This window comes from Penicillium lagena (genome assembly GCF_028827675.1).
Source record: "Penicillium lagena strain IBT 129212 chromosome Unknown utg000006l_segment0_segment0, whole genome shotgun sequence".
Classification (NCBI taxonomy): Eukaryota; Fungi; Ascomycota; class Eurotiomycetes; order Eurotiales; family Aspergillaceae; genus Penicillium; species Penicillium lagena.
The window spans coordinates 2,068,959-2,091,082 of NW_026623227.1; the positions used below are offsets into that span (position 1 = coordinate 2,068,959).

Below are 22,124 nucleotides of genomic sequence, written 5' to 3' on the forward strand. Positions count from 1 at the left end.
TAGGAACTGAATTGCTATTCGTTCGTCTTCTTCAGATGTTCACAAGCCCCGATGTAGAACGTTTGGCAATGTGTACTTTCTTTGTACAGCAGAGGGTTGTCTTGGGCAGCCTAGCCACACACGGTAACTGAGAGTCTGAGATACCTAAGTAGACCTAGTTACCGAGTGTTTACAGTGTTAACATATAGGGCTGTATTGACTGCGTGCCATTGCTTGTTTGCGATCGAGTATAGTGTTTACTGTTAACACTTTCCATTTCCTCGACAAGCGACCAAATCTTTCCCCAAACTGTTGAGCCTTCAAATAATCACACACTAGTGCGCGCTAGCCCTCCTTCGGCCTTCGCGCGGTTCGCTGGAGCCTATCATGCATGCATGGGGTATTACTCCAGAAAAAGGGGGATACTACTCAGCCTCACTTCTCTTCCCCGTCATGAACATCGGGATATCACCCGTGCAAATACTCCCTTTGGACGATTGTTACAATGTCCACCACCGCTGATATCACGGAGTGGTTCAACCGGGGCCCGCTGACAACCACCTTCACCCCACCAACATCATGCCTACAGACCGCATCCACAGTGGTCTATTATGTGAACGACGTGCCTGGTACAACCACCTTCTATGGCCACTGGTGGACTACAGGCATCCAATGCTTACCGACGGGGACTATGCCTGAAAGCCTGTTAGGTGACGCGACATACTGGGGAACGTATTGGTGTAAGACACGTCTCGGAATAGTGTGACCATGCGCTTACTCGTGGTAGATTCGCCGGGGATTTACTGTCCAGCCGGATGGGCCACTGCTGCAGAGATTGATGGATCGTGGGATGGGATAGATGTCACTGGTAGCACGAGTGGTGCTATTTGTTGTCCCTCGTGAGTGCGGTCCTTTCGCTTTGCCCTATAAGCTCGAAAAAACACGACTGACGCTACAGTATTATTATAGGAGCATGAGTTATGGTGGCAGTGGCCATCAGTGCACCCAAGCCCTCTCGGCCAAAGACACCCTGACCCTCTCCTCCTCTGGCGTCGTCATCGCCAGCGCCCTATCAACCTCAGTTACTGTGTACGCTGACGGGATCCCTATACTATGGGAGAAGTCCGATCTTCCCAAAGCAAACAGCGCAACAGCCACAGCGACATCTTCGACGACATCCGCGACATCATCGACAACATCCGCGACATCATCGACAACATCGAGGTCCTCGACATCCTTATCACTCAGCTCGGGAGAGATATCATCACACAAAAGCGGTAGTAGCAGTGGTGGTAGCAACGGTGGTGGTCTTTCAGAAGGAGCCAAGATCGGTATTGGAATCGGCATTCCGGTGGCGGTTATTGTGATAGGAGCCGCAATTTTTTTCTTCTTCCTCAGGAAAAAGCGCAGCGAGAACACTTCTCCGCACCGTCGTCCATTGGTCTCGGAGCTTCCGCCTAGCGAGCCCTCTGAGCTAACTTCGGAGGGGCGAGCTCCTTTGCCTGAAATGGCGTGATCGACACAGTGTGTATAACTTCTTTTTTTCTCCCCTGTTTTGGAGTTTTATTTCCTAGCAGGCATATATATAATTGGGGGAGGAGTTCGGAGAACTGAGTATAATGGACCCATCAACCTTTACATAGTATCAACAACATCTTTTCGCCAACCTTTGTTATTCACAGTTTCTCATAATTGCCTTGTCGAGATTCGACTGTCGATGCTATGGATGTGTCGATCAGACATATGGGATGTATATCCATGTATGAATGTTGGAAATGCAGTTGACGGATCTATCTCGTGCGTTACATATGAAGGACCCACGCATGAATCAGACAGTCCAGGCAAGGTGGCAGCAAGAGCCGATCGAGCGATCACTGGCCGATACCGAAGTTTGAGCTAAAAGACCCAGACGAAGGCCTGCTTTTCTTCTTCTTGATTGTACATAATTTCGACCTTAGTCCCAGGGTCTCAGCCACCCCCGCGCGCGAGAGACAAGTATACATAACTTTAAATGTTGTGCCTCACTCTCCGTCACAGCCACTTTCCACACTGATCACAAGTTAGTCTCCTATATATCACGCAGAGTCATACATTATTCTGTCAATGTAAATAGAATGTAGAACTTCAATGTAAATCTTGAAGTACTGTCGGACCTGCTGGGTCCAAACTGAGAAATAGTCCTCCAAGTACTGACTAGTGGAACCATCTACATACCTTGGATAGCTACCATTCCCGCAACTGATTTACTAGCAACTAGCGTTGTGGTGTAACTAGTGTTATCTTTTACCCTGATTTGGTATCTGTACTATGACGTCGTCCCGGCAGAAGTGAAGAAGATCTGCTATCTTCGGCCACAGCGTCAGTCCAAGTTAAGCATCGAAACTGTTCTGGGCTTCGGTAGCTGCATGGCCCCAACGTCTCCTTGACGTGGTCGGATCATTCATCAGATATGGCGCTGGTGATACTTCTAGACAGTCCATAACCACTGTATACATCTGTAAATTTATTGTGAATAAACCGCCGGCAAAATGAACCGCCACTTTCCTCTTTTCTCGGGATGCTCTCGGTATCCGATAAACAGAAAAGCAAAATAAATGAAATCAGCCCCGACCCGGACGCCACATCCACACACCGGAAACCCAAAAAAACAGCCTCAAACACGGACCACGTCAAGGTTTTCATTTACGGGCAAGGTACGCCCGAGGGGAAGGCGGGAAGAGGGAATTAACCACGAACCAATCGGCAGAGCCGAGTATGTAAATCCAATGTATATCAATGTACATCATGTACAGTGCTAGTACAAGTGCAAGTACCAAAACCATAGGCACATGTCAAAGGTAGTAACAAAGCCCAGCACGTACATCATGGTTCGTTCGGCCCGCCTTTCGGCGTTTCGGTGATGCAGCCCGGGCCACGCGAGTTGCGCCTCCGGGTTCTCCCGAATGCTGTTACAATTGTTATAGACTAGTATTGGTTAGGGCGTCAGGCAGAACAGGGAGATCTCGACCCAAAAAGTGGCGCAGGGGTGTGGATCTGGAAGCGGGATGACATCGTTCGGAGCAGTGTGCTCCTGGACTATTTCTCCGGGGCGTTGTTTATTCGATTGTAAGGCTGTAGGAGGGGTCTAGGAATATAGTCTGTATCAGTTGGGCAGGAGTACAGAGCAGTAGTGGTTTTGTCTAGTAAATTCTTTGAAATAAACAGTGTTTGTTGTTGTTTACTGTTTTTATTGTATGGGAGAGTGCAATAATTGGTTCAGGCACAGACTGTCGGCATGTAATCTTGATTGATTATGCCCCCGGTGATTAGCCGAAATCTCTTTACCTGGCCCTGTTGCATCCCGGGTCTGGAGCTCAAGTTCAAATTACAAATATGATACAAATTGAAAATTTTTGCAATAATTATCGGCTTCTAAAGACATGGTGGATGAGATGAAGGGACCAAAGTGGACTCGACCAGAATACCGTCATAGAGACTAGACAACTGCGTGCGGATACTGTCACGATATATCCATTCATCTATCTCATAGTTGGTCGTTACACATCTAACCTCTCCCTCGTAACACCCGCCACTCATGCAAGGTATCGTTTTTCGTTCTTTTTCTTTTCTTTTTATAATAATGCCTGTCTATGCAGACAGGTTCTTGGCCGTCTCCTCGGGCCACACATCGTAGCCGAAAGTGTCCTTCATGTTGACGAAGCGGAAGTGGCGGTCATCAGCGACTTGGTTGACGGCCTCGAAGTCGGCATCGCTGAGCGTGATGCTCTGGAAGTTGGACTCGATGCGCTTGGGGTTGGAGCTCTTGGGGAGCACGACGTAGCCGCGACGTAGACCCCAGGCAATCAGCACCTGGGCCAGGGTGTTACCGCCCTTCTGAGCAATGTCGTTCAGGGTCTTGTTCTCGCTGACGCGCTCGCCGGTCGTCGGCACCTGGTTCTGCGAGCCCAGCGGCGAGTAGGCCTCGGGCATGATGTTCTTGGAGAAGCAGTATTGCACCAGTTCCTTGTTCGGTAGAAACGGGTGGATCTCAATCTGGTTGACCTGCGGCGCAACCTTGGCGAACGAGAGCATCTGCTCCAGCTGCGGGATGGTCCAGTTGGACACGCCGATGGCCTTGGCCTTGCCATCCGCGTACAGCTTCTCCATGGCGCGCCAGGTGGGCTCGGGGTTTTCGGTCAGGTCTTTGAGGATCACATACTGCACCCAAATTAGCTTCTCAATTCTTCCTTACAAGACACCATGCCCTTACCTTGCCGTCCGGTCCGATCTTCGGCTTCTCGTTGCCGTCCTTCTCGGCGGCAATGGGCCAGTGGATCAGGAACAGGTCGACATAGTCAAGCTTCAGGCGCTTGAGCGAGTCCTCCACCGACCACAGCACATCCTCGTACCGGTGCAGGTGGTTCCACACCTTGGTGGTCACGAAGATATCCTCCCGCTTGACGGAGGGGTTCTCCTTGAGGAAGTCACGGATGCCCTCGCCGACCTCATCCTCGTTGAGGTAGAACCAGGCACAGTCCAGGTGCCGATAGCCCGTGCGGAGGGCACAGGTGACCGCGGCGTAGGTCTCGCCCTTGGCACCCTCACTGGCGAAGGTCCCGAAGCCGACGGCGGGGATTTTCACCCCATTGCTAAGCGTGAAGGTCTTTCCGTTGGACATGATGGTAGGGGATGGATCAATTGAGGGAAGAGGAATAGGAAAAAGGAGAAGTTGGGGGAGGAGAAAGAAGAATGGTGGGGTATAGAAATGATGACGCTGTCTCGATTTTATGATTGTTGTTTGTATGTTTGCATTCACCCCCCCTCCCGCGATCGGCTTGTCTCCCTTGTCTGTCTCGGCTGCATCCCTTCTTAGCTCCTGCCACTCACGACTGGTTTCGCCTCATGTCTTTCGCTTCCAGCTCGCTATCTTCCCCCGTGGTGTTCTTTTTTATCCTTCCTCTTTCGGTCGTATTTTTTATTTGGCAGCCACAACCCTCCGGTAATTTTCAAAACCCGCAATGACATCACGCAGCCGAAACGGCATGAGCGTTTGACCCGCCCGATCGTCATCGGCTCCATCGATCTGATGCCCGGCCCACGGGCGAACACTCGCTCCCATCCAATCCGACGCACGCGGCGGGCCTAGAGGGATTGTCTCCTACCCACTCGGCGTGCTGCATTGCTTCACACCGGCCCTGTCCGCTGGTCCAGCACAACCAATGAGCGCCAAGGCGGGCCTCCGGAGCAGGGCTGTCCGCGTACCGGGTACCAGACAAGACAGTGTGTTCACTACGTCAGTGCAATGTACTGGGTACCGCTCCCGACACCAAGCACCAGCCCATGGTCCACCATGAGCGCCTATCCCGCTGCAACAATAAATTTTTCGTCCTTTGCCAAATGATGACGATAATTCCTAGGAATGACGATACCCGGTGGGTGGAGCCCCTTGTCTCAATACAGTCGTTTGTCCCCGCCAATGACCTATGAGACCCAGCTCCGTATCAGTTGCGCGAAATCTGCCCGTTGTATATATACTCTGCTGCTTTCCCTGGATTGACGGTGGTTATCTTCTTCTTCTGACGCATTCCCTCCTCTTTCCGCATTCGGGTCATTGGTTCATCTCCCAGTGACTTCTCTTCAAGTGGTAGATCAGTTACTTCCTACTACTTCCTCCCTTTCTATACATCCTTTCTTCTTCCTCATCTCCTCATCCATCATGCCTCGCTTCGATGACGCCGACTTTGGAGGAGTCGAGCCCTCTCCCCGGGATCCCCGTGCATCCGATGCGGTGGACACTCTTTCGCCCCGCGACCAGCGCGGTGGCGGCCTGGCCATCCCCTCGGAGGGCGGCAACACGATCGAGATCCCCGCGACTCGCAGCTCCATCAGTGATGCTGCCCAATTCATGCACAACTTGAGCCTGTCGCCCTCGATGAAGGACCGCCGTGGCTCCCGCAACTCATTTGGTACTTCGCTACCAATTCCGCGCTCACCGCGTCACTCGCGGCTGTCGACCGTTCAGAGACCCGGGGCTCCCTCCGTCTCGCGGGACATCCTGGCCTCGCAGGTGCAGGACATGTCCAAGGAGAAAGTGGCCGCTGCTAAGAACATGGCATTTGCTTTCGACATTGACGGTGTGCTGGCTCACGGCAACGAGCCCATTGAGGAGGCCAAGGAGGCCCTCCGGATGCTCAACGGCGACAACGAGCTGGGCATCAAAATCCCTTACATTCTGTTGACCAACGGTGGTGGCAAGACGGAAGTCGCCCGTTGCGAGCAACTCTCGGAGATTCTGGAGGCACCCATCTCTACGGACCAGTTCATTCAGTCGCACACTCCCATGCAGGCTCTGGCAGAGTACTACGAGACGGTGCTTGTGTGTGGTGGTGAGGGCTACATGGTCCGTGAGGTGGCGGAGAGCTACGGATTCAAGAACGTCGTGCACCCCAAGGATGTGCTGGCGTGGGACCCTACCATCTCCCCGTGGCGCTCATTCACGCCCGAGGACCGCGCTGGAGCCAAGCCCCGCGATTTCTCGAAGATGAAGTTCGACGCCATCCTGGTATTTGCCGACTCTCGCGACTATGCCACCGACATGCAACTCATCATGGATCTTCTGCTGGCCGACGACGGCAAGCTCCTGACCCGCGCCTCGGACCCCGTCTCCCGGCGCATCCCCGTCTACTTCTCTCAGGGTGACCTGGTCTTCCCCACAGACCACAAGGGTCCTCCCCGTTTGACCCAGGGTGCCTTCCGCATCGGCATCGAAGCCCAGTACAAGGCCATTACCGGCGTTGACCTTGAGCGTGTTGTCTACGGCAAGCCCGAGCGCGCCACCTACACCTACGCCGACGAGGTGCTCAAGTCCTGGATGGAGCAGATCCACAACGAGAACCGCTTGCCCCAGAACATCTACATGGTCGGTGACAACCCGCAGTCCGACATCATCGGTGGAAACATGTACGGCTGGAACACCTGCCTGGTCCGAACCGGTGTCTTCCAGGGCAAGGAGGGCGAGAACGACCCCAACAACCCGGCCAACTTTGGTGTGTTCAACAACGTCCTCGAGGCCGTCAAGGCCGCCGTCCGCAAGGAACTCGGTCACGAATTCGAGCTCAAGTGGAACCCCAAAATCAACCCCGTCACCCACGGCGAGGGCCTCTCCGCTGTCGAGTAAGAAAGGACGAGCCTTCTTTCTGTCACGCGGCACGCATCAACCTTGGAAACCAAAATTGCGAGGCTTTTTCTTCAGGTGGCGTTGTGTTTTCTCTTTCCTGTTGTCACGTTATTTACCACTAGACTTTCTTCTTTTTATCTTGCATGTCCCCTTAAATTTTTTGAAATTCGGGGCAGGTTCTGGGCTTTTAGGACTACTGATATCCTTTGGATTTTGATCGACTGCAGAGAAACGCAGATTTTCCATTGTTTTTTTTTCTGTCTTTTCTTATTCCATAGACTGGGATCCTTTTTCCGACATTTTTTTCAATTCATGTGTCATGACGCGAACAAGCTTGGCTTGTCCGCAAGCAGTGGGCTTACCCCATACCAATACCAGATCCGACCATTCCATCGATGATGTCGTTGACCATTTTACGTTTCGCTGTAATTTTCGAATTGCCTTTGGTGGCTTTTGCTCCAATTTCTATTTTTTGTATTTCTCCATTCGACAGAAGGTAAATCGTTGACGACATCATGATCATTATTAGAACAGCATGGTCACGAGACAGAATATCATCTTGATTGCCATTATCTTATCTTATCTTATCGATAGAGAAAATTTTCAAATGGATGGCAGTATACGATTTTGCAATCCGCATCTCTGTTGTTACCAAAAAAATAAAAGATCTAGAAAAAATCCCCTCCATGTCTTTTCTCGCGGGTTCTATTCTTGCCTCACTCCACCCGCACGTATCGTATTTGCAAGTCGTAGATTACCGGGCCGGTACATTAGGAATGTTTCGGGAGCACAGATGCAGGGGCAAGAAACGCGGAAGCTCAGAGAAGTTTTCAGCTGAGGCTAGCTGTTAACGAGGCTCTAGGTCAGTCTAGAAGCTTAGGTCCTCGTCACATCGTTTCCTAATGGGCTTAACCCCCCAATAAAAGTCTGATGCGGGAACTGATGAGTGGCAATGACGCACGACCCATTGTGGCGGATGCGGATACACGGATATGTACTTTGTTTACAGTCGTACCTCACTACCTATCCACATGGTAAGATAACCACATGCTAAGACAAAAAGAAAGACAGAAAGAAGACAGGAAGAGAAGAAGAAGAAGAAGACTTGGGATAGAATATGTGGGGGAAGAGAGAGAGAGAGACAGATGGAGTTCTAGAAGCCGTTGTTTAAGACAGTTTAGTTTGTCTTGAGAGCCGGGACTGTTGCTGGTGTTTGGACCTATGGTGATCTTCGGGAATAATAAGGAAAATCGGCTATTGCAATGGAGGTAAAACTTTAAAAAGTGCAGTGTTCTTCGGTTTCTTCAATTGATTCGATCGACAGAGGAGTCATTGGTGATTATCACAGAAATAGAAGAGGTATCTGGGATCGAGAATGGTATCATTTGACAATGCGCTCTCTTATGAAGTGGACATGGAATCTTTGCTTTTGGCAAAGCAGTATATCGAGAGTCACGAGTCAACGTCGTCCACCACGAGGACTATTCTGTTAGAAACCGGAGAGGAATCGATATGAGTCCTCTGTCCTCCAGCCGGGAACCATTGTCGGGGGTGGTCGCCTGGTACCGGTCTGCACGACCAGCGTGGTCAAGCCTTTGCCAACCCAGCTGTCGCATGCCGTGCCCGGCACTCCCGGCAGGCACGCCATAAATTGGCGGCTGGAGTGGTAGACGCAATGGGACGAGCAGGTGACCCGGTCAGGTGATGGGGGAACACGAATGGCGTGGTAGTTGTTACCTAACGGGAATCCAACCACTCTCTGGGGTAGAGTTCACGTTAGTCACGGAAATCAACATTCTCTGACGCCATGTTGCAGACTGGGACTATGCAGGGGTAGCTGTGAGTGCCCAAGTTGTACTCGACAGAACCATGCTGGATGACGGTCCGCCATAACCATGGCCGCTGTCTTTGTTCGCCCCATGTGGCTGCGATCCATGGGTTTTCGCCTCCCCCTTCGCCGCACTGCTCGTCTACAAAAAAGTGGCCCTGAGCCGAATCTGATCGGTGGGCCGAAGCCAACCGCTGTGTTCCTCGGGTTTCCGTGACTAACAGCTTCGCATTTTTCTTCCCTTTCCCTCCTTCTTCCCACCACGACTGTGCTGCCGACCCCCCCGCCCGCCTGTGTGAGCCCTAACACGACCCGTGCAAAATCCGGAAAAGCCTCTGTGGAATCCGGGGAAGTTGCTCGGAATTTTTTTGGGCTTTTTTCTTGCCCCGTCCGTCCACACGCTACCACCCTAGTTACTAGCCACTTTATGCTGGGGCCCTTATAGAGGGCCATTCCTCTCACTTGCTCCCAAGATGGCTTCTGTCACTCCTGCTCCCGCTCCCGCCAAACCGGCCATCCCTCGCTTCACCACCGTGCCCACTTGTGATATCCCCTTCACCTCGCGCGACTCGTCTCCTTCCTCCTGCGACACCCCGGACGGCTCGCGGTCTAGCAGCCGCCGCCGCCCATCCTTTGGCTCTATCAAAGAAGACACCGACGGTATGTACCCCTCCCTCTCTCTTATGGCTGCTGATGTTAATACCCACGACCAGGTATTGCGCAGTCGTTCGTCGACAGCCACCAGTGTGGTTCCCCCAAGGAGTCGCCGAAGGCCGACGTTCCCGCCGTCGATATGCAGCAGAGTCCAGACTTCTGCTGCCCCTGCGGTGGCTTCCTAGGATGGAAACAGATTCGCCTGGGAGGCAAGAGCCTGAGCCGCAGTTATAGCGATCTCCGCAACCTCGGCAACATGCAAGGCCGTGGCTGGGCGTGGGAGACAACGGTTGCCGGCAGAGAGCTGCCGCTCAAGGCCCCCGAGGTCGAAGTGAAGCAGGTTCTACCGCCCCCCGGAACATCTCCGCTGGAGAAGCTCCCGCCGGAGGTTTTGGGTAGGTTTGGAGCCTCGAACTGAAAAATGCCATGTGCTAAATTCGGATACCAGATCAAATCATTTCCCACCTCGCGTTGGATGTGCCCCCCAATGGCTACACGCCCCGGAATGTCGACCTCGTCTCTTGTCTGCTTACGTCGCGCACGTTGCACGCTGCCACTCTGAGCGTGTTGTACAGGAACATGACCTTCCCGCACTCTATCATCTTCTCCAAGGCACTCAATCATATGGCGCAGTACCCGGCCCTGGGCACCCTCGTGCGCCGCCTAGACTTCTCGCACTTCACCTCTGTTGGTCTGGGTCGCACCAAGCAGATGAACGCCGAGATTCAGAACCTGACCTCGAAGACGCTGCTGAAGTGCCTTGATCTTCTGCCCAACCTGAAGGAATGTCTGCTGCAGGAGCATCTGGAAGGCGATATCAGTGTGGATATAGTGCGCAAACTGTTCATGGGCCTGCCCAATCTCCGTGCCGTGGATTTCTGCGGTTGCTCAACCCAATCGTTCTCCGATATCGTCAAGGAAGCGTTGACCGCTGGCCCTGTGTTGCCCATGACCATGCCCAATCTGAAACGCATCTCGTTGCACGAATGCAGCACCCTTCCGGCTGGTATTTTTGATCTCTTGTTGCCACGGCTGATCAATCTCACGCACCTGGATCTCACCCACACACAAGTCAATGACTCGGCTCTTTTCTCCATTCCGGAAACGGCCCGCATCACGCATCTGAGCCTGTCTCGTTGCATGCGCCTTCGCAGCTCCGCTGTGGTAGAGTTTTTGACCACCCACCCGGCCGTCAACGAGTCTCTGGTGTACCTGAATCTCCTGACAGACCCGACACGTTTCCGTCTGCTGGAAGAGGATGATGTCACAGCACTGCTGCCCAAGCTTCCCGATACCCTTCGCTCCCTCAACCTGGGAGGCGCAAAGGTCACCTCGGAACATGCACCGCTACTGGTGCCTCTGACGAAGCACTTGGAGGAGCTAGGCCTGAGCTCTGCCGACCTTTCCGTTCAGGACGTCAATTCATTCTTCAAACCCCAGGAGCGGGACTCTGGGTCACGGAAGACTTACGCCCCCAGCACGCTGTGCTATCTTGATCTTGCCAAGGTGCCGCAGCTGACGCTCGGCGCCATCTTCAACACTGCAACGTGTGCTTTGCTGACGGGACAGAGCTACCCGCTGCAGGTCATCGAATTCAGCGACAAGATCATCACTCCTCTGCGTGAGCGGTCCAAGACCCAGCGCGTCTCCGTTGGCTGGACGGTGCGGGACCTGGGCCGACGAGGCTGGTACGTCCGCGACCCAGCATCCATGCCCGACCAGCCCGTGGACGATGGCTTCCGTTCCTGGAAGGTGGGTGCTCGGTGGTGGGGCATGCGCAAGATCCCCATGGCTGTGGGCGATGTGGGCGGCATCTACGGACATTACATGTTCAAAAAATAATTTCTTCCTGGGAAAAACAAGCGCTTTCTGATTTTTTTCTGCTTATACCCTTGATATCTCTGTCTTTGTTTTGACTATCATGACTGATGATTATCCGGACTATCTATGCATGGCGACGCGCAAATTGGCTGACGAATTACGGCATTCTGGCTCCTGGCTTCGGGTTCGTGCTCTTGGTCGCGTCTTGTCTTTGATTTTGAATAGCATTCGGGATCTCTTCAGCGTTTCTTTTGCGTGTTGATAGTTGACTACTGCATGGCGTTGTTATTCATAACTTCGGACACTCTCATATATTCTCCCCTTTTTTTTTAATATCCTTCTGGGTAGATACTTAAATTTGTACAGTAGTGACTTCTGATTCTACAGTAAATGAGAGAACTAGGGTCTAGCCCAACAGCTGACTGTTCCTGGTCATGTGACCGTATCTATCAATCACTCGTTCCTCGTCTCCAACTTCATCACCCACACTCGCCCCAAGGCTCCTGGACCTTCCTTGCCTCAGCAGCACCCGTGGGACATTTCCTCATCCCGATGGGCGGTGTCATTTCTACTGCCCAGGACAGTGGAAGCTGTCGACCATCCACGCCACGATGGCACCTCCAAGCGGAGCGGCCTTGTACAATAAGAGAGATGGCACCCTGACCATGGCCCAGGATGAGCAATCCATCTCCTGGATTCCTGCGGCAGGAGGTGCCACGGGCACGCTCACCATCTCCGTGGCAAATATTACCAGTATGGGTCTTCTTTTCTCGATCGCCGATGATACATGGCTAATTTGCTCGCGTTGACAAAAAGACCTACAGCAAACTCCTGCCAGTGCTAAAAAAGTGATGCTGAAGATCTTTGTCCAATCACCCAATGCCCCGCCCAATACCAACGAGACCTATATTTTCCAATTCACAGCCGGAGAAAACGCGCGTCCACAGGCTGATGCGATCAAAGATGCACTTAGCACCCGGATCAATGCGGTCAAGGCTGGGACTCCTTCGCAGACACCAGTCCCCGGTGGAGGAGGAGGAGGAGGAGGCATGTCAGCAGCGATGGCTATTGCAAATGCTGTTTCCTCGGCAGGAGCATCCAAAAACCCATGGGACGATGATAACCGGCTGCGGGCGGACGTGGAGCTGCAGCAGTCTCTGCTAAAAACCGACCCAACGCTCAAGAGCATGTTCATGGAATCATTGGCCACGAAACCGGATAGCCTGAGCGCCGCGCAATTCATGTCGCAGTTCTGGTCGACGCGGCTACATCTCCTGCGCGCCCATGCCATCGAGCGCGGCCAGACCCGCGGCTCGTACAATGTGCTCTCGACGCTGAAGCCGCGCGTGGAGGACAACGTGACTCGCTTGAATATCAGCAAGGAGCAGATTCAGTTAATCTTCACGCAACACCCGCTCGTCAAGCGGGTCTACGATGACAATGTCCCCAAGCTGACCGAACAGCAGTTTTGGTCGCGGTTCTTTCAGAGTCGGCTGTTTAAGAAACTGCGGGGGGAGCGTATCTCTGAGGCAGATGCTACCGATCTCGTGCTAGATAAATATCTCCGTGCGGACGAGGAGGCTGAGCCGGAGCGCGAAGCGGGTATTCATGGCTTTTTGAATCTGGCTGGAAATGAGGTCAACAACAGCCAGCGTCGTGGGAATCGACCCGATCTGGACATGCGGCCTTCCGGCATGGATAAAGTGCCCATTATACGCACACTGAACAATCTCAGTGAGAAGATCATGGCGAATGTTGCTCCAGCGGACGGAGACCCGAATGCGCCCGCGGGCTTGGATGAGGAAACCTGGAATCAGCTGCAATTACAGGATCTGCGAGGCGACGAAGCGCAGGACCGGGTTACCTTGAATATTCGCGACCAGAGCCAATTTTTCTCACAGGCCCAAGAGGAAGAACAGGACCGACAATTCGCGCAGCAGGACCCAAACCAGATCCTGCAGGCTCTCCGCACGGATATCGAGCATAGTCTCCCCTTGGGCGGCACAACCCAACTCCACAAGCTCGTCGACGGCGACGACGAAGACGAGGAGATGGAAGAAGTGTCCGCCAGCAGGAAATCCACCCAGGAAGCATTCGCCCAGATCCTAGAAGCAGTCCGCGAGCGACGCACCCAGACATCAGAGGCCTCCGCCTCCGAGACGTACGGACTATCCCAGGCGATGTACGACCGGCTAACATTAACACACGCAACTTCTACCGAATTCCTGCACCAATTCTGGCAGGCCTTTTTATCAGGCAACCCCGACCGCGCGGGCGAAGTCACCTCGCTAGCGGAGTCGCTCCGGCGTGCAGAAGAGCGCATCCACGCCGTGGAACGCGACGCCGAGGCGGAGCGCCAGGTTCAGTGTGAGCAGATCAAGCAAAAGGTGCTGCAGGTGGTGCAGAGCACAGGCCGGAAACCGAACCAGAAGGATTTAAATGCTAGGATGAATGCTGTGCCCGGTGGCGGGAAGGTCGTCACGAACTTGCTGAAACCGACCTTGGAGGCGCTCAAGCATGCCGGGCAGGAGTATCAGATGGCGTTGGCGGAGGCTAAGGGAAAAGAAATGGCATTATAGGGGAAATGGCGTTTGTCAATTTAACATATATACCATACATTCATACAAAAGTTATTACTGTATCATCGATTGGCAACATGCGACAGTTGAGCCGCGTCTCCTAAATGTAGGCTATCTGCAAGATATACCGCTAGGCAACAATGTGCCAAAGGCCCTATTTTAGCTCTAGAATGGTAGTTTACGATGTGGACCGAGAATAATTTTGCTTTTGGTATCATCCTCGCAGTAACAAGGTCAATATGAACTCTCCGACCAAGACCTGATTTCTTGTATTTCTAGGTGGTTCTGGGGAATGACAGTTGGTTTCCTAATAGTCAAGAATAAACTAGGCAGGAATAGAAAAATATAAAGGAAGGATAGAATCTGGTGGTGAAAAGATAAGAGGTGGTAGTTATACCTAAGGGCAACGACCTTTCCCCAGATGCCATCTGTCCCCTCCACTTCCATCCACCTCACCTCACCTCCACCTCACTCCCTTTCTCTACATACATCATCCACCTCCCAACCAGCGGCGCATGCTTGCATTAGACCTCCAAAATGCTCACTTCTGGCCTAACAAATGCGCCCCTCACGAAATCCCTCCTGATCTACACGATCGCCTCCTCGATCGCGCTCTCCCTCTTCGACCTGAAACACATGGCCGCCATCCACGTCTCACCGCACTTCTGGCCCTACGCGCAGTTCTGGCGCGCGGCCGTCTGGCAGGTTGCCGGGTTTACGAATTCCACTGAGGCGCTTTTTGCGGCGATGCTGGTTTATCATCTCCGGGTGGTGGAGAGGGCGTGGGGGAAGAGGAAGATGGCGGTTAGTCTTACCATCCAATTTCTTCTGGAAAGAGACGAAGGAGGGGAAGAATATGAAACCGGGGAGGAAGAGGATGAATGGGGAGAAGGGAATTGGCTAATTGGTGTTCTTCTATCTTGCAGACTTTCCTTCTTACGACGCTCCCATACACGACTTTCCTCCCGCCTATACTGCTCGCGCTTGTCGTGCGCCCGCTCTCGCTCAACACGCTCAATTACCTGCCTTCTGGCCCGACGGCCGCGATCTTTGCTCTGCTGGCGCAGTACCATGCCGTGATTCCGCATGTGTTTCGGTATCGGATCGGGACGACTGCGTCTCGCGGCACTGCCACCACTTCCGCCAATGATACCACCACAACCACAACCAACAGCACAACTACGACAGGCCCTACGAGGACAACTCAATCCGAAGAAACAACCACACAACAACAACAATCAAGCAAACCCGCAAGTCCCAGCTTAACCCTTCTCCTCTCCGATAAATCCCCCACCTACCTCATCGCGGCACAGCTCGCCCTCTCCCAGTTCCCGTGCACACTGCTGCCCGCACTGGTCGGGTGGGTCGTCGGCGTGGCGTGGCGCGCAGAGCTGCTCCCGGGTCTCTCGCCTTCTAGTCATGGGTTTCGCGTTCCGGCGTGGATAGTCGGCGAGCGCGAGACGCGGAATGCCGCTTCGGGGAATGTTGGTGCTGGCGCGGCGGAGAGGGAGCGGTATGAGGATTTGAGGAGGAGGTTGGAGGGGGAGGCGGCTAGTGCTTCGGCTTCCGGGTTGCAAGGGGACGAGGGTGTGCAGAGAAGGAACGCTGGTGGTGGTGGGGGGTTGGTGGAGAGATTGAGAGGTGCTTTTTGATTGTTATACAATAGTGTAGCGGGATAGAATGATAATGATTGACACGACACGTCTTCAATGCAATGCTCTAGAAGATTACTTTACCAAGTACCCAAACACTGTAACCCAAGTACCTGTACTATCCAGCGAGAACCACAGACATCCATCTTATCTACCGCCCATTGCGACTCCGTCTCATATTCTCCTTGCACTCATTGCAGTACCATTTGACTAAAAACGAAAACAATTAGCATGCATCCTGACCATGATCACGATATAAAACTCACCATTCTTCCCCGGAGGCTTGGTCAACCCCACACACGACAGATGGAACCACTCGCGCGGACAAGCGTCATTATCACAAGCGACCATCTCCCCGAAACTGATCTCGTTGCAGTAGCAGTATCGCGGCTCGCCTTCTTCGTCCTCGTCGTCGCCCTCATGCAGTGATTCCTCTTCAGACAGAATCTCCGCCTGAGCGGCGAGGGCAGTCTTCTTCTGGGTGCGTTTGGCTGGCGCGGGATCCGTGCTGCGAGTGGGTCGGGAGCGTGACTGGTTGTTGTTGTTGGACTCGGCAAATGTGCCTATGACGGGCGTCGAGGTCTTGGAGGAGCGGCCCTTCGCTTCGGGCTCGACGGAGCCGACGGACTTGGTATCCAGATTTTCACGCCTGACTGCTGCGACTAGAGCGTCACCGTCGTAATCGCCACGCTGGGCATCGGCGCCAGCCAGTTCATTCTTGATGCCTCCTTCTCGGGGCGTGGATTTGGAGTCGGCGGCTTTATTGTTAGATTGACGATTGGACGCCGAGGACGTCGGCCGCGCCCGTGCGTTACTGGTCTGCCCGGCGTTTTGCTGTGTGCGAGAGCCTTGCGGTCGTGCCGTCGCATTGGGTCCTGGGCTAGACACGCTTCCTGGAGCATTGAAAGTTCCTACCAGAGGCGAGGGAGGAATAACAGGCGACCCAGCGTTGGAAGTAGCGGTGGGTCTCTTGCGCGCCGCAGCCGTATTCGGATTAGTTGCGCGAGACCGTTTCTTCTCGGCTGCGTCCTTGGAACTGACACCGCCGCGGTTGTTTGCGCTGCTGGCAGACCGCTCCATCGGTGTGGCAGAGTCCATAGCCATTGGCCGTTCCACCCTCCGACGTTTCGCGCTCTCGGCATCACCACGGGCCCTTCCGCTGGCGGTCTTGCGAGCGCCGGGCCGTGTATCCTCATAATCCATATCAACTTGTGCGCGACGCTGCTTCCGCGCCAGGACAGCTTCTCGACGCGCCTCGCTACGAGTTGCAGCCTCAGCTTCGTGGAACGCATGCGTCAAGACCCGTCGTTGAGAGACTGCCTCGCGACGCGGGCGCTCGTTGGTCGTTGTCTTCGCGGTACTCTTGTTCGAGTAGGCCCAATGGTCCAGACTGCCCAGACGAGCCTCCTCGCTGATTTCACCCGCGATGTAGGGGAACACGGCATCCAATCGCACGATCTGGCGATCCAGTTCCTCGTTGGCATTGGAGATGACATGGTTTTTCTCGTCGGCCGTCATCATGAGATCGGAAAGGTTCTGCCGCACACGGTCGAGGAGCAGGCGACGGTTTTTGCTCTCGGTGGTTTCGGGGGGCTGCGCGAGGTCCTACAGACAAGAAAAAATCAGATCAAGATCACCCCCCAAACGAGCAAAGTCAACACATACATTGGGCAAAAAGTCCTCACGAACCACACCACCCACAATAGGCGCTGGATGGGGAGGATGCGGCACAGGCTGCGACTCAGAGGACAATTTGAGCAGCTGCAGCAAATTCTCCTCTAGCGCCCACGCCTTGGCATCAACCTCCTTCAACAGGGAGCTGTGGCGGCGGAATTCCCTGGGCAGGGCGGTGATGGCATCCGTGAAATGTGTCAGGGCAGGGTAGAATCCGTGCGGAACAGGGGGTGTAGCGGGAATCTCGGCGGTTGAGCCGCGACCGAAGGTGAAGGACGACCGGCCGATGGTCTTGGAAGTGCGCGAGGGGTTCGTGCGGGTCTGGCGGGATGATTGCCTGATTCCCTGGCCTGGAGGCTGGTTGAGGACTGACGAAGGGACGGCGGACATGGTGGTCAAGAGCAGGGTCGGTCAGGCTGGGAGGGAAGAAGGCGGGAGGGGGGGACCTGACCCTGTTCTGTGAAAAGAGAGAAGATCCAGAGAAACCAATGGGGCTCAGGAATGTCTGACACCACGTACAACATGGGATAACGCGTAGATAGACAGATGGCGTTAAGTGCAAGTGGACGGACGATAGGAAGTTTGAGTGCGGAGAAGATCAGGTGAGTAGTCACCTGCTGATTCAGGCATCAATGGCTGAGTCAGGACAGCTCGAGGGAGTGTGATGTCATCCAGGTACCACACTACTGCCTGAGGCAACAATCTACGATAAGACTGTGCGGGCTTATATACGTTTTGCAAGCTCCTTGGCCTCCCGAGTTGAGGCGCCTTTTCCGCGTACGATTGTTCAATCTAGATAAAAGAGCCTTTCATTTCTCCGCATCAATATTGACCTTACCCTCGTTGGGGGGCTCGAAGTTCCCAGATTGGGTTTTCGTGTATCTAAGTCCCGTGATGGAGCTTCTATTTGGATTTGAGATCTGCCAGGAACATGACCTACGTAGGATGACCAATTAATCCTACGGGTTAAAGACTAACCATTCAAGCAAATCCAATCTATGCAAAGCCAAAATGCCTGTATTTTACAAAACACCGGATGGTACCGTAGGTTATAGACTAAGCCGAGTATCTGGCGTCGAGAAGAGGGCACATCCAACACGCACTTCGGTGTCAAAAGCAACAGAGAGTTAAAAGATCATACACAAAGGGTGGTACAAAAGGAAGATATTGACGCTAGCTCCCACCACACAACCGACGGAACATAAGAAACCCAACACAGCTCTGTATGAGATCAAAGCACATTTACTCGCCCTTCAGACGCTCCTGGTGAACGGAGAAAGCATCCTCCAGGAACTCCTGCTCCTCCTTGAGGTGGACGGCCTTGAGACCGGTCGCAACCGAGGCGCTGGGCGAGCGGCCGGCGTACATGACGTGGCGGCGGTTGTGGTGCTCGGTCGAGTTGAGCAGGGTCTCGATGCGCGGCTGGACGAAGGACCAGGCGCCGGCGTTCAGAGGCTCCTCCTGGCACCACACAATGTTGCGGGCGTTGGGGTAGCTGTCCAGGTTCTCGCGCAGCTGGTCCCACGGGAAGGGGTGCAGCTGCTCGACACGGGTGATGGCCGTGTTGCGAATGCCGTTGGCCTCACGGTGCTTGACGAGCGCGGCGTACACCTGGCCAGAGCAAATAACCACACGCTCGATCTTCTCCGGAGCGTCGATGGTGGTGCCGTGGGCAGGGTCGCGGACGATCCACTGGAAGTGCGAGTCGCCGGTGAAGGCCTCGATGTCAGAGCGGGCAATCGGATGACGCAGCAGCGCCTTCGAGAAGAAGATGACCAGAGCTGTACCGAATGAGTTAGCCTAATGGTTCAAAATGAAGAGAGAAAGGACACGTACGCTTGCGGAACTGGCGGTGCATCTGGCGACGCAGCAGATGGAACAGGTTAGAAGGCTCGGTCATGCAAGCAATCTGCATGTTGCAGTCCTGGTGCTGGCGGTCCAGCTTGTCCGGCGTTGGGAACACGCGAGGCTCCTCATTGCACAACTGTAGCCAGCGCTCCATGCGACCGGACGAGTGCTCGGGACCCTGGCCATCGTAACCGTGGGGCAAGGAGACCACCAGACCGGAACGCTGCAGCCACTTGGTTTCACCGGAGGCGATGAACTGATCAATGATGCACTGAGCGTTGTTGGCAAAGTCACCGAACTGAGCCTCCCACATGACCAGAGAGTTGGGCGAGGTCAGCGAGTAACCGTATTCGAAGCCAAGGCAACCGAACTCGCTCAGGGACGAGTTGGAGATCACGAAGCTGCCCTGCTTGTCGCTGATGTGCTGCAGGGGAGTGTAGGTGGCCTCATTCTCCTGGTCGTGCAGGACAGCGTGACGCTGGGAGAAGGTACCACGCTCGACATCCTGTCCAGAGACACGGACATGGTAGCCCTCATCGACGAGCGAACCGAAAGCAAGAGCCTCGGCGGTGGCCCAGTCGATGTTCTTGCCCTCGTCGACAGCCTTCTTGCGGCCGCTCAAGATACGCTTGAGGTTGCGGTGAAGAGTGAAGTCCTTGGGAGCACCGCTGACCTTGTCGGCAATATGGCGCAGCATGTTGGTCTCCACAGCGGTGGGTAGGTGAGGAAGCACCTCGGTAGCCAGCTCCTTGGGAGTCTTGAAGTTGTTCCAGGCGGAGGTCAGCCATTCCTTGCTGGTAGGCTGGTAGTCGCGGCTGCGATCGAAGCTGTCGTTCAGCATGCCCCAGACCCACTTTTTGTGCTCATCGATGTCCTCCTTGGTGAAGGTGCCCTCATTGATCAGCTTCTCGATGTAGGTGTCGAGCTGAGCCTTCTGGGAGGCAATGCGCTTGTACATCAGGGGCTGGGTGAAAGAAGGCTGGTCGGTCTCGTTGTGGCCCTGTTTACGGTAGCAGACGATGTCAACGACAACGTCGCGCTTGAACTCGGCACGCCAGTCGGCGGCGACCTGGCAGACGTAGTTGACGGCCTCGACGTCGTCGGCATTCACGTGAAACACGGGGGCATCAATGGACTTGGCAATGTCCGAGCAGTACGGAGTGGACCGGGCAAAACGAGGGTCGGTGGTGAAACCGATCTGGTTGTTCACAACGATGTGGATGGTACCACCGGTCGAGTAAGCCGGAAGGGAGTGGAAGCCCATGGTCTCGTAGACAATGCCCTGGGCGGCAAAGGCAGCGTCACCGTGAAGCAGGACACCCATGGCCGAGTCGTAGGTGGTCTCATCGTTGTTGTAGTGCTGGATAGAACGGGTCTTGCCCAGAACGACAGGGTCCTCGGCCTCCAGATGGGACGGGTTGGCCACCAGAGACAGCTGCACGCGCTTACCCGAGGGGGTCGGGCGCTCAAAGTTCATACCCAAGTGATACTTGACATCACCGGAGCCCTCGTCGGACGGCTCGGTCGAACCAGCAAACTCACTGAAGATGGACTCGTTCGGTTTCCGGACGACGTTGGACAGCACGTTGAGACGACCACGGTGAGGCATACCGATGACAATGTCCTTGATGCCGTAGTCGACGCTGCGGTCAATCAAGGCCTTCATACCGGGGACAAGAGTCTCGCAGCCCTCCAGGCCGAAACGCTTGTCGTTGGGGAACTTGGTGGCTAGGAAAGACTCGAAGCTGGAACTCCAGATCAGACGGTCGAGAATACGGCGCTTGTCGTCGACGGAGTAGTGGTAGGGCTCGGGGATCTCGAAGCGGTCGCGGATCCAGTCGCAGGGCTTGCGGTCAGGAATGTGAATGTATTCCACACCGTACGAGCCGCAGTAGATCTTCTCGCAGGCTCCAATGATCTCGCGAAGAGTCATCTTCTTGCGGCTCTCAGTGAGGAAACGCGGCAGAATACCGGGTCCCAGGGCAAATTCCTCGTCCAGATCACGCTCGGTGAACCCGTAGTGGTCCAGCTCAAGCTCCTTGGGCTTGTCGTAGCCGAAGGCCTCGGCCTCACCACGGATACCCAGAGGGTCAATCTTGGCCTTGTGGTGGCCACGGGCCTGGTAAGCACGCACCAGAAGCTGGACCTTCAAGTGGTTCGCGACATCAGCGCCCGCAGCGAGACCGGTACCGGGCATCGTTTGGGGAACGCCGCCGGTAGGGGTGGGGACAAGGGTGGGGGGAGGAGTGAAGGCCTGGGAGATGGGCATGTTACCCTCTTCCATGTTCTTGAAGTAGGTCTGCCACGAGATGTGGACGGCGGACGGGTCCTTCTTCCACGCCAGATACATTTCATCGATATAGTTGGCGGTGTTTCCCTGGAGGAAGGAATCGTTCGGGTCCTGTATTCCACGAAAGGCAAAAACAAAGGCGCGCCGTCACGTTAGTCTGTTGAATTCTCGTCTTCGGCGCAGATATTCATGGATCGCGACCGATCGTCAAAGGCTATTGTAGCTTACCACTCCCTTGCTCGTCTCCTCCGCAGATACCGCATAGTATCGTGCGCCGTTGAAAGCGCGGTCGACAACAGCCAAAGGACGGCGGGCCGTCAAACCGAAGCCGGAGGACTTGGAGGCGCCGCGAACATTCGAAGGCAGGTGGACGGTTCTCCGGCATGAAGAGCAGGCAGCACCGCGCAGCATACCGCTGCGGGTGGCCTTCAAAGCAGTGTTTCTGAACATTGCGGGATTTTTTTTCTCCTTCAGGCGAACCAGGAGGATCTGACGTAACTCAATCGAAGGGGGTGGGAAAAGTATTCGTAATGAAGAATCGAGATTCTGTACTGAATGCCATGGGACGAGTCAGCCGACCAACACATACGAGGCGAAGGTGTTCTTTTCTGCCCAAGAAGGCGCGAAGAGGCGAACATACAAA

General features: G+C 54.4%; 9 protein-coding genes across 9 annotated transcripts; 6 read left to right on the forward strand and 3 right to left on the reverse strand.

The window, feature by feature from the left end:
- Positions 1 to 484: 484 nt before the first annotated feature.
- On the forward strand, positions 485 to 745 carry N7510_008969 (uncharacterized protein; the record flags this gene model as incomplete). Its single annotated transcript, XM_056980894.1, has 1 exon — positions 485 to 745. One exon carries the CDS (start codon positions 485 to 487, stop codon positions 743 to 745), a length of 261 nt encoding a protein of 86 aa, XP_056831103.1.
- Positions 746 to 952: 207 nt separating this feature from the next.
- N7510_008970 (uncharacterized protein) lies at positions 953 to 1,495 on the forward strand (the record flags this gene model as incomplete). The annotated part of the gene is made up of 1 exon (XM_056980895.1): positions 953 to 1,495. The coding sequence occupies one exon, from the start codon at positions 953 to 955 to the stop codon at positions 1,493 to 1,495; it is 543 nt and encodes a 180-aa protein (XP_056831104.1).
- A 2,111-nt stretch (positions 1,496 to 3,606) lies between these two features.
- On the reverse strand, positions 3,607 to 4,636 carry gldB (putative glycerol dehydrogenase (GldB); the record flags this gene model as incomplete). Its single annotated transcript, XM_056980896.1, has 2 exons — positions 3,607 to 4,176; positions 4,229 to 4,636. 2 exons carry the CDS (start codon positions 4,634 to 4,636, stop codon positions 3,607 to 3,609), a joined length of 978 nt encoding a protein of 325 aa, XP_056831105.1.
- Positions 4,637 to 5,674: 1,038 nt separating this feature from the next.
- On the forward strand, positions 5,675 to 7,135 carry N7510_008972 (phosphatidyl synthase; the record flags this gene model as incomplete). The annotated part of the gene is made up of 1 exon (XM_056980897.1): positions 5,675 to 7,135. One exon carries the CDS (start codon positions 5,675 to 5,677, stop codon positions 7,133 to 7,135), a length of 1,461 nt encoding a protein of 486 aa, XP_056831106.1.
- Positions 7,136 to 9,436: 2,301 nt separating this feature from the next.
- On the forward strand, positions 9,437 to 11,459 carry N7510_008973 (Leucine Rich Repeat domain protein; the record flags this gene model as incomplete). The annotated part of the gene is made up of 3 exons (XM_056980898.1): positions 9,437 to 9,623; positions 9,677 to 10,012; positions 10,066 to 11,459. The coding sequence occupies 3 exons, from the start codon at positions 9,437 to 9,439 to the stop codon at positions 11,457 to 11,459; spliced, it is 1,917 nt and encodes a 638-aa protein (XP_056831107.1).
- Positions 11,460 to 12,049: 590 nt separating this feature from the next.
- On the forward strand, positions 12,050 to 14,017 carry N7510_008974 (TFIIH subunit TFB1 family protein; the record flags this gene model as incomplete). The annotated part of the gene is made up of 2 exons (XM_056980899.1): positions 12,050 to 12,191; positions 12,255 to 14,017. The coding sequence occupies 2 exons, from the start codon at positions 12,050 to 12,052 to the stop codon at positions 14,015 to 14,017; spliced, it is 1,905 nt and encodes a 634-aa protein (XP_056831108.1).
- A 537-nt stretch (positions 14,018 to 14,554) lies between these two features.
- On the forward strand, positions 14,555 to 15,669 carry dscB (the record flags this gene model as incomplete). The annotated part of the gene is made up of 2 exons (XM_056980900.1): positions 14,555 to 14,821; positions 14,944 to 15,669. The coding sequence occupies 2 exons, from the start codon at positions 14,555 to 14,557 to the stop codon at positions 15,667 to 15,669; spliced, it is 993 nt and encodes a 330-aa protein (XP_056831109.1).
- Positions 15,670 to 15,820: 151 nt separating this feature from the next.
- N7510_008976 (putative PHD finger domain protein (Ing1)) lies at positions 15,821 to 17,733 on the reverse strand (the record flags this gene model as incomplete). The annotated part of the gene is made up of 3 exons (XM_056980901.1): positions 15,821 to 15,879; positions 15,936 to 17,274; positions 17,335 to 17,733. 3 exons carry the CDS (start codon positions 17,731 to 17,733, stop codon positions 15,821 to 15,823), a joined length of 1,797 nt encoding a protein of 598 aa, XP_056831110.1.
- An 852-nt stretch (positions 17,734 to 18,585) lies between these two features.
- Positions 18,586 to 21,931, reverse strand: kgd1 (alpha-ketoglutarate dehydrogenase KGD1; the record flags this gene model as incomplete). The annotated part of the gene is made up of 3 exons (XM_056980902.1): positions 18,586 to 19,124; positions 19,180 to 21,592; positions 21,710 to 21,931. 3 exons carry the CDS (start codon positions 21,929 to 21,931, stop codon positions 18,586 to 18,588), a joined length of 3,174 nt encoding a protein of 1,057 aa, XP_056831111.1.
- Between the last annotated feature and the right edge of the window lie 193 nt (positions 21,932 to 22,124).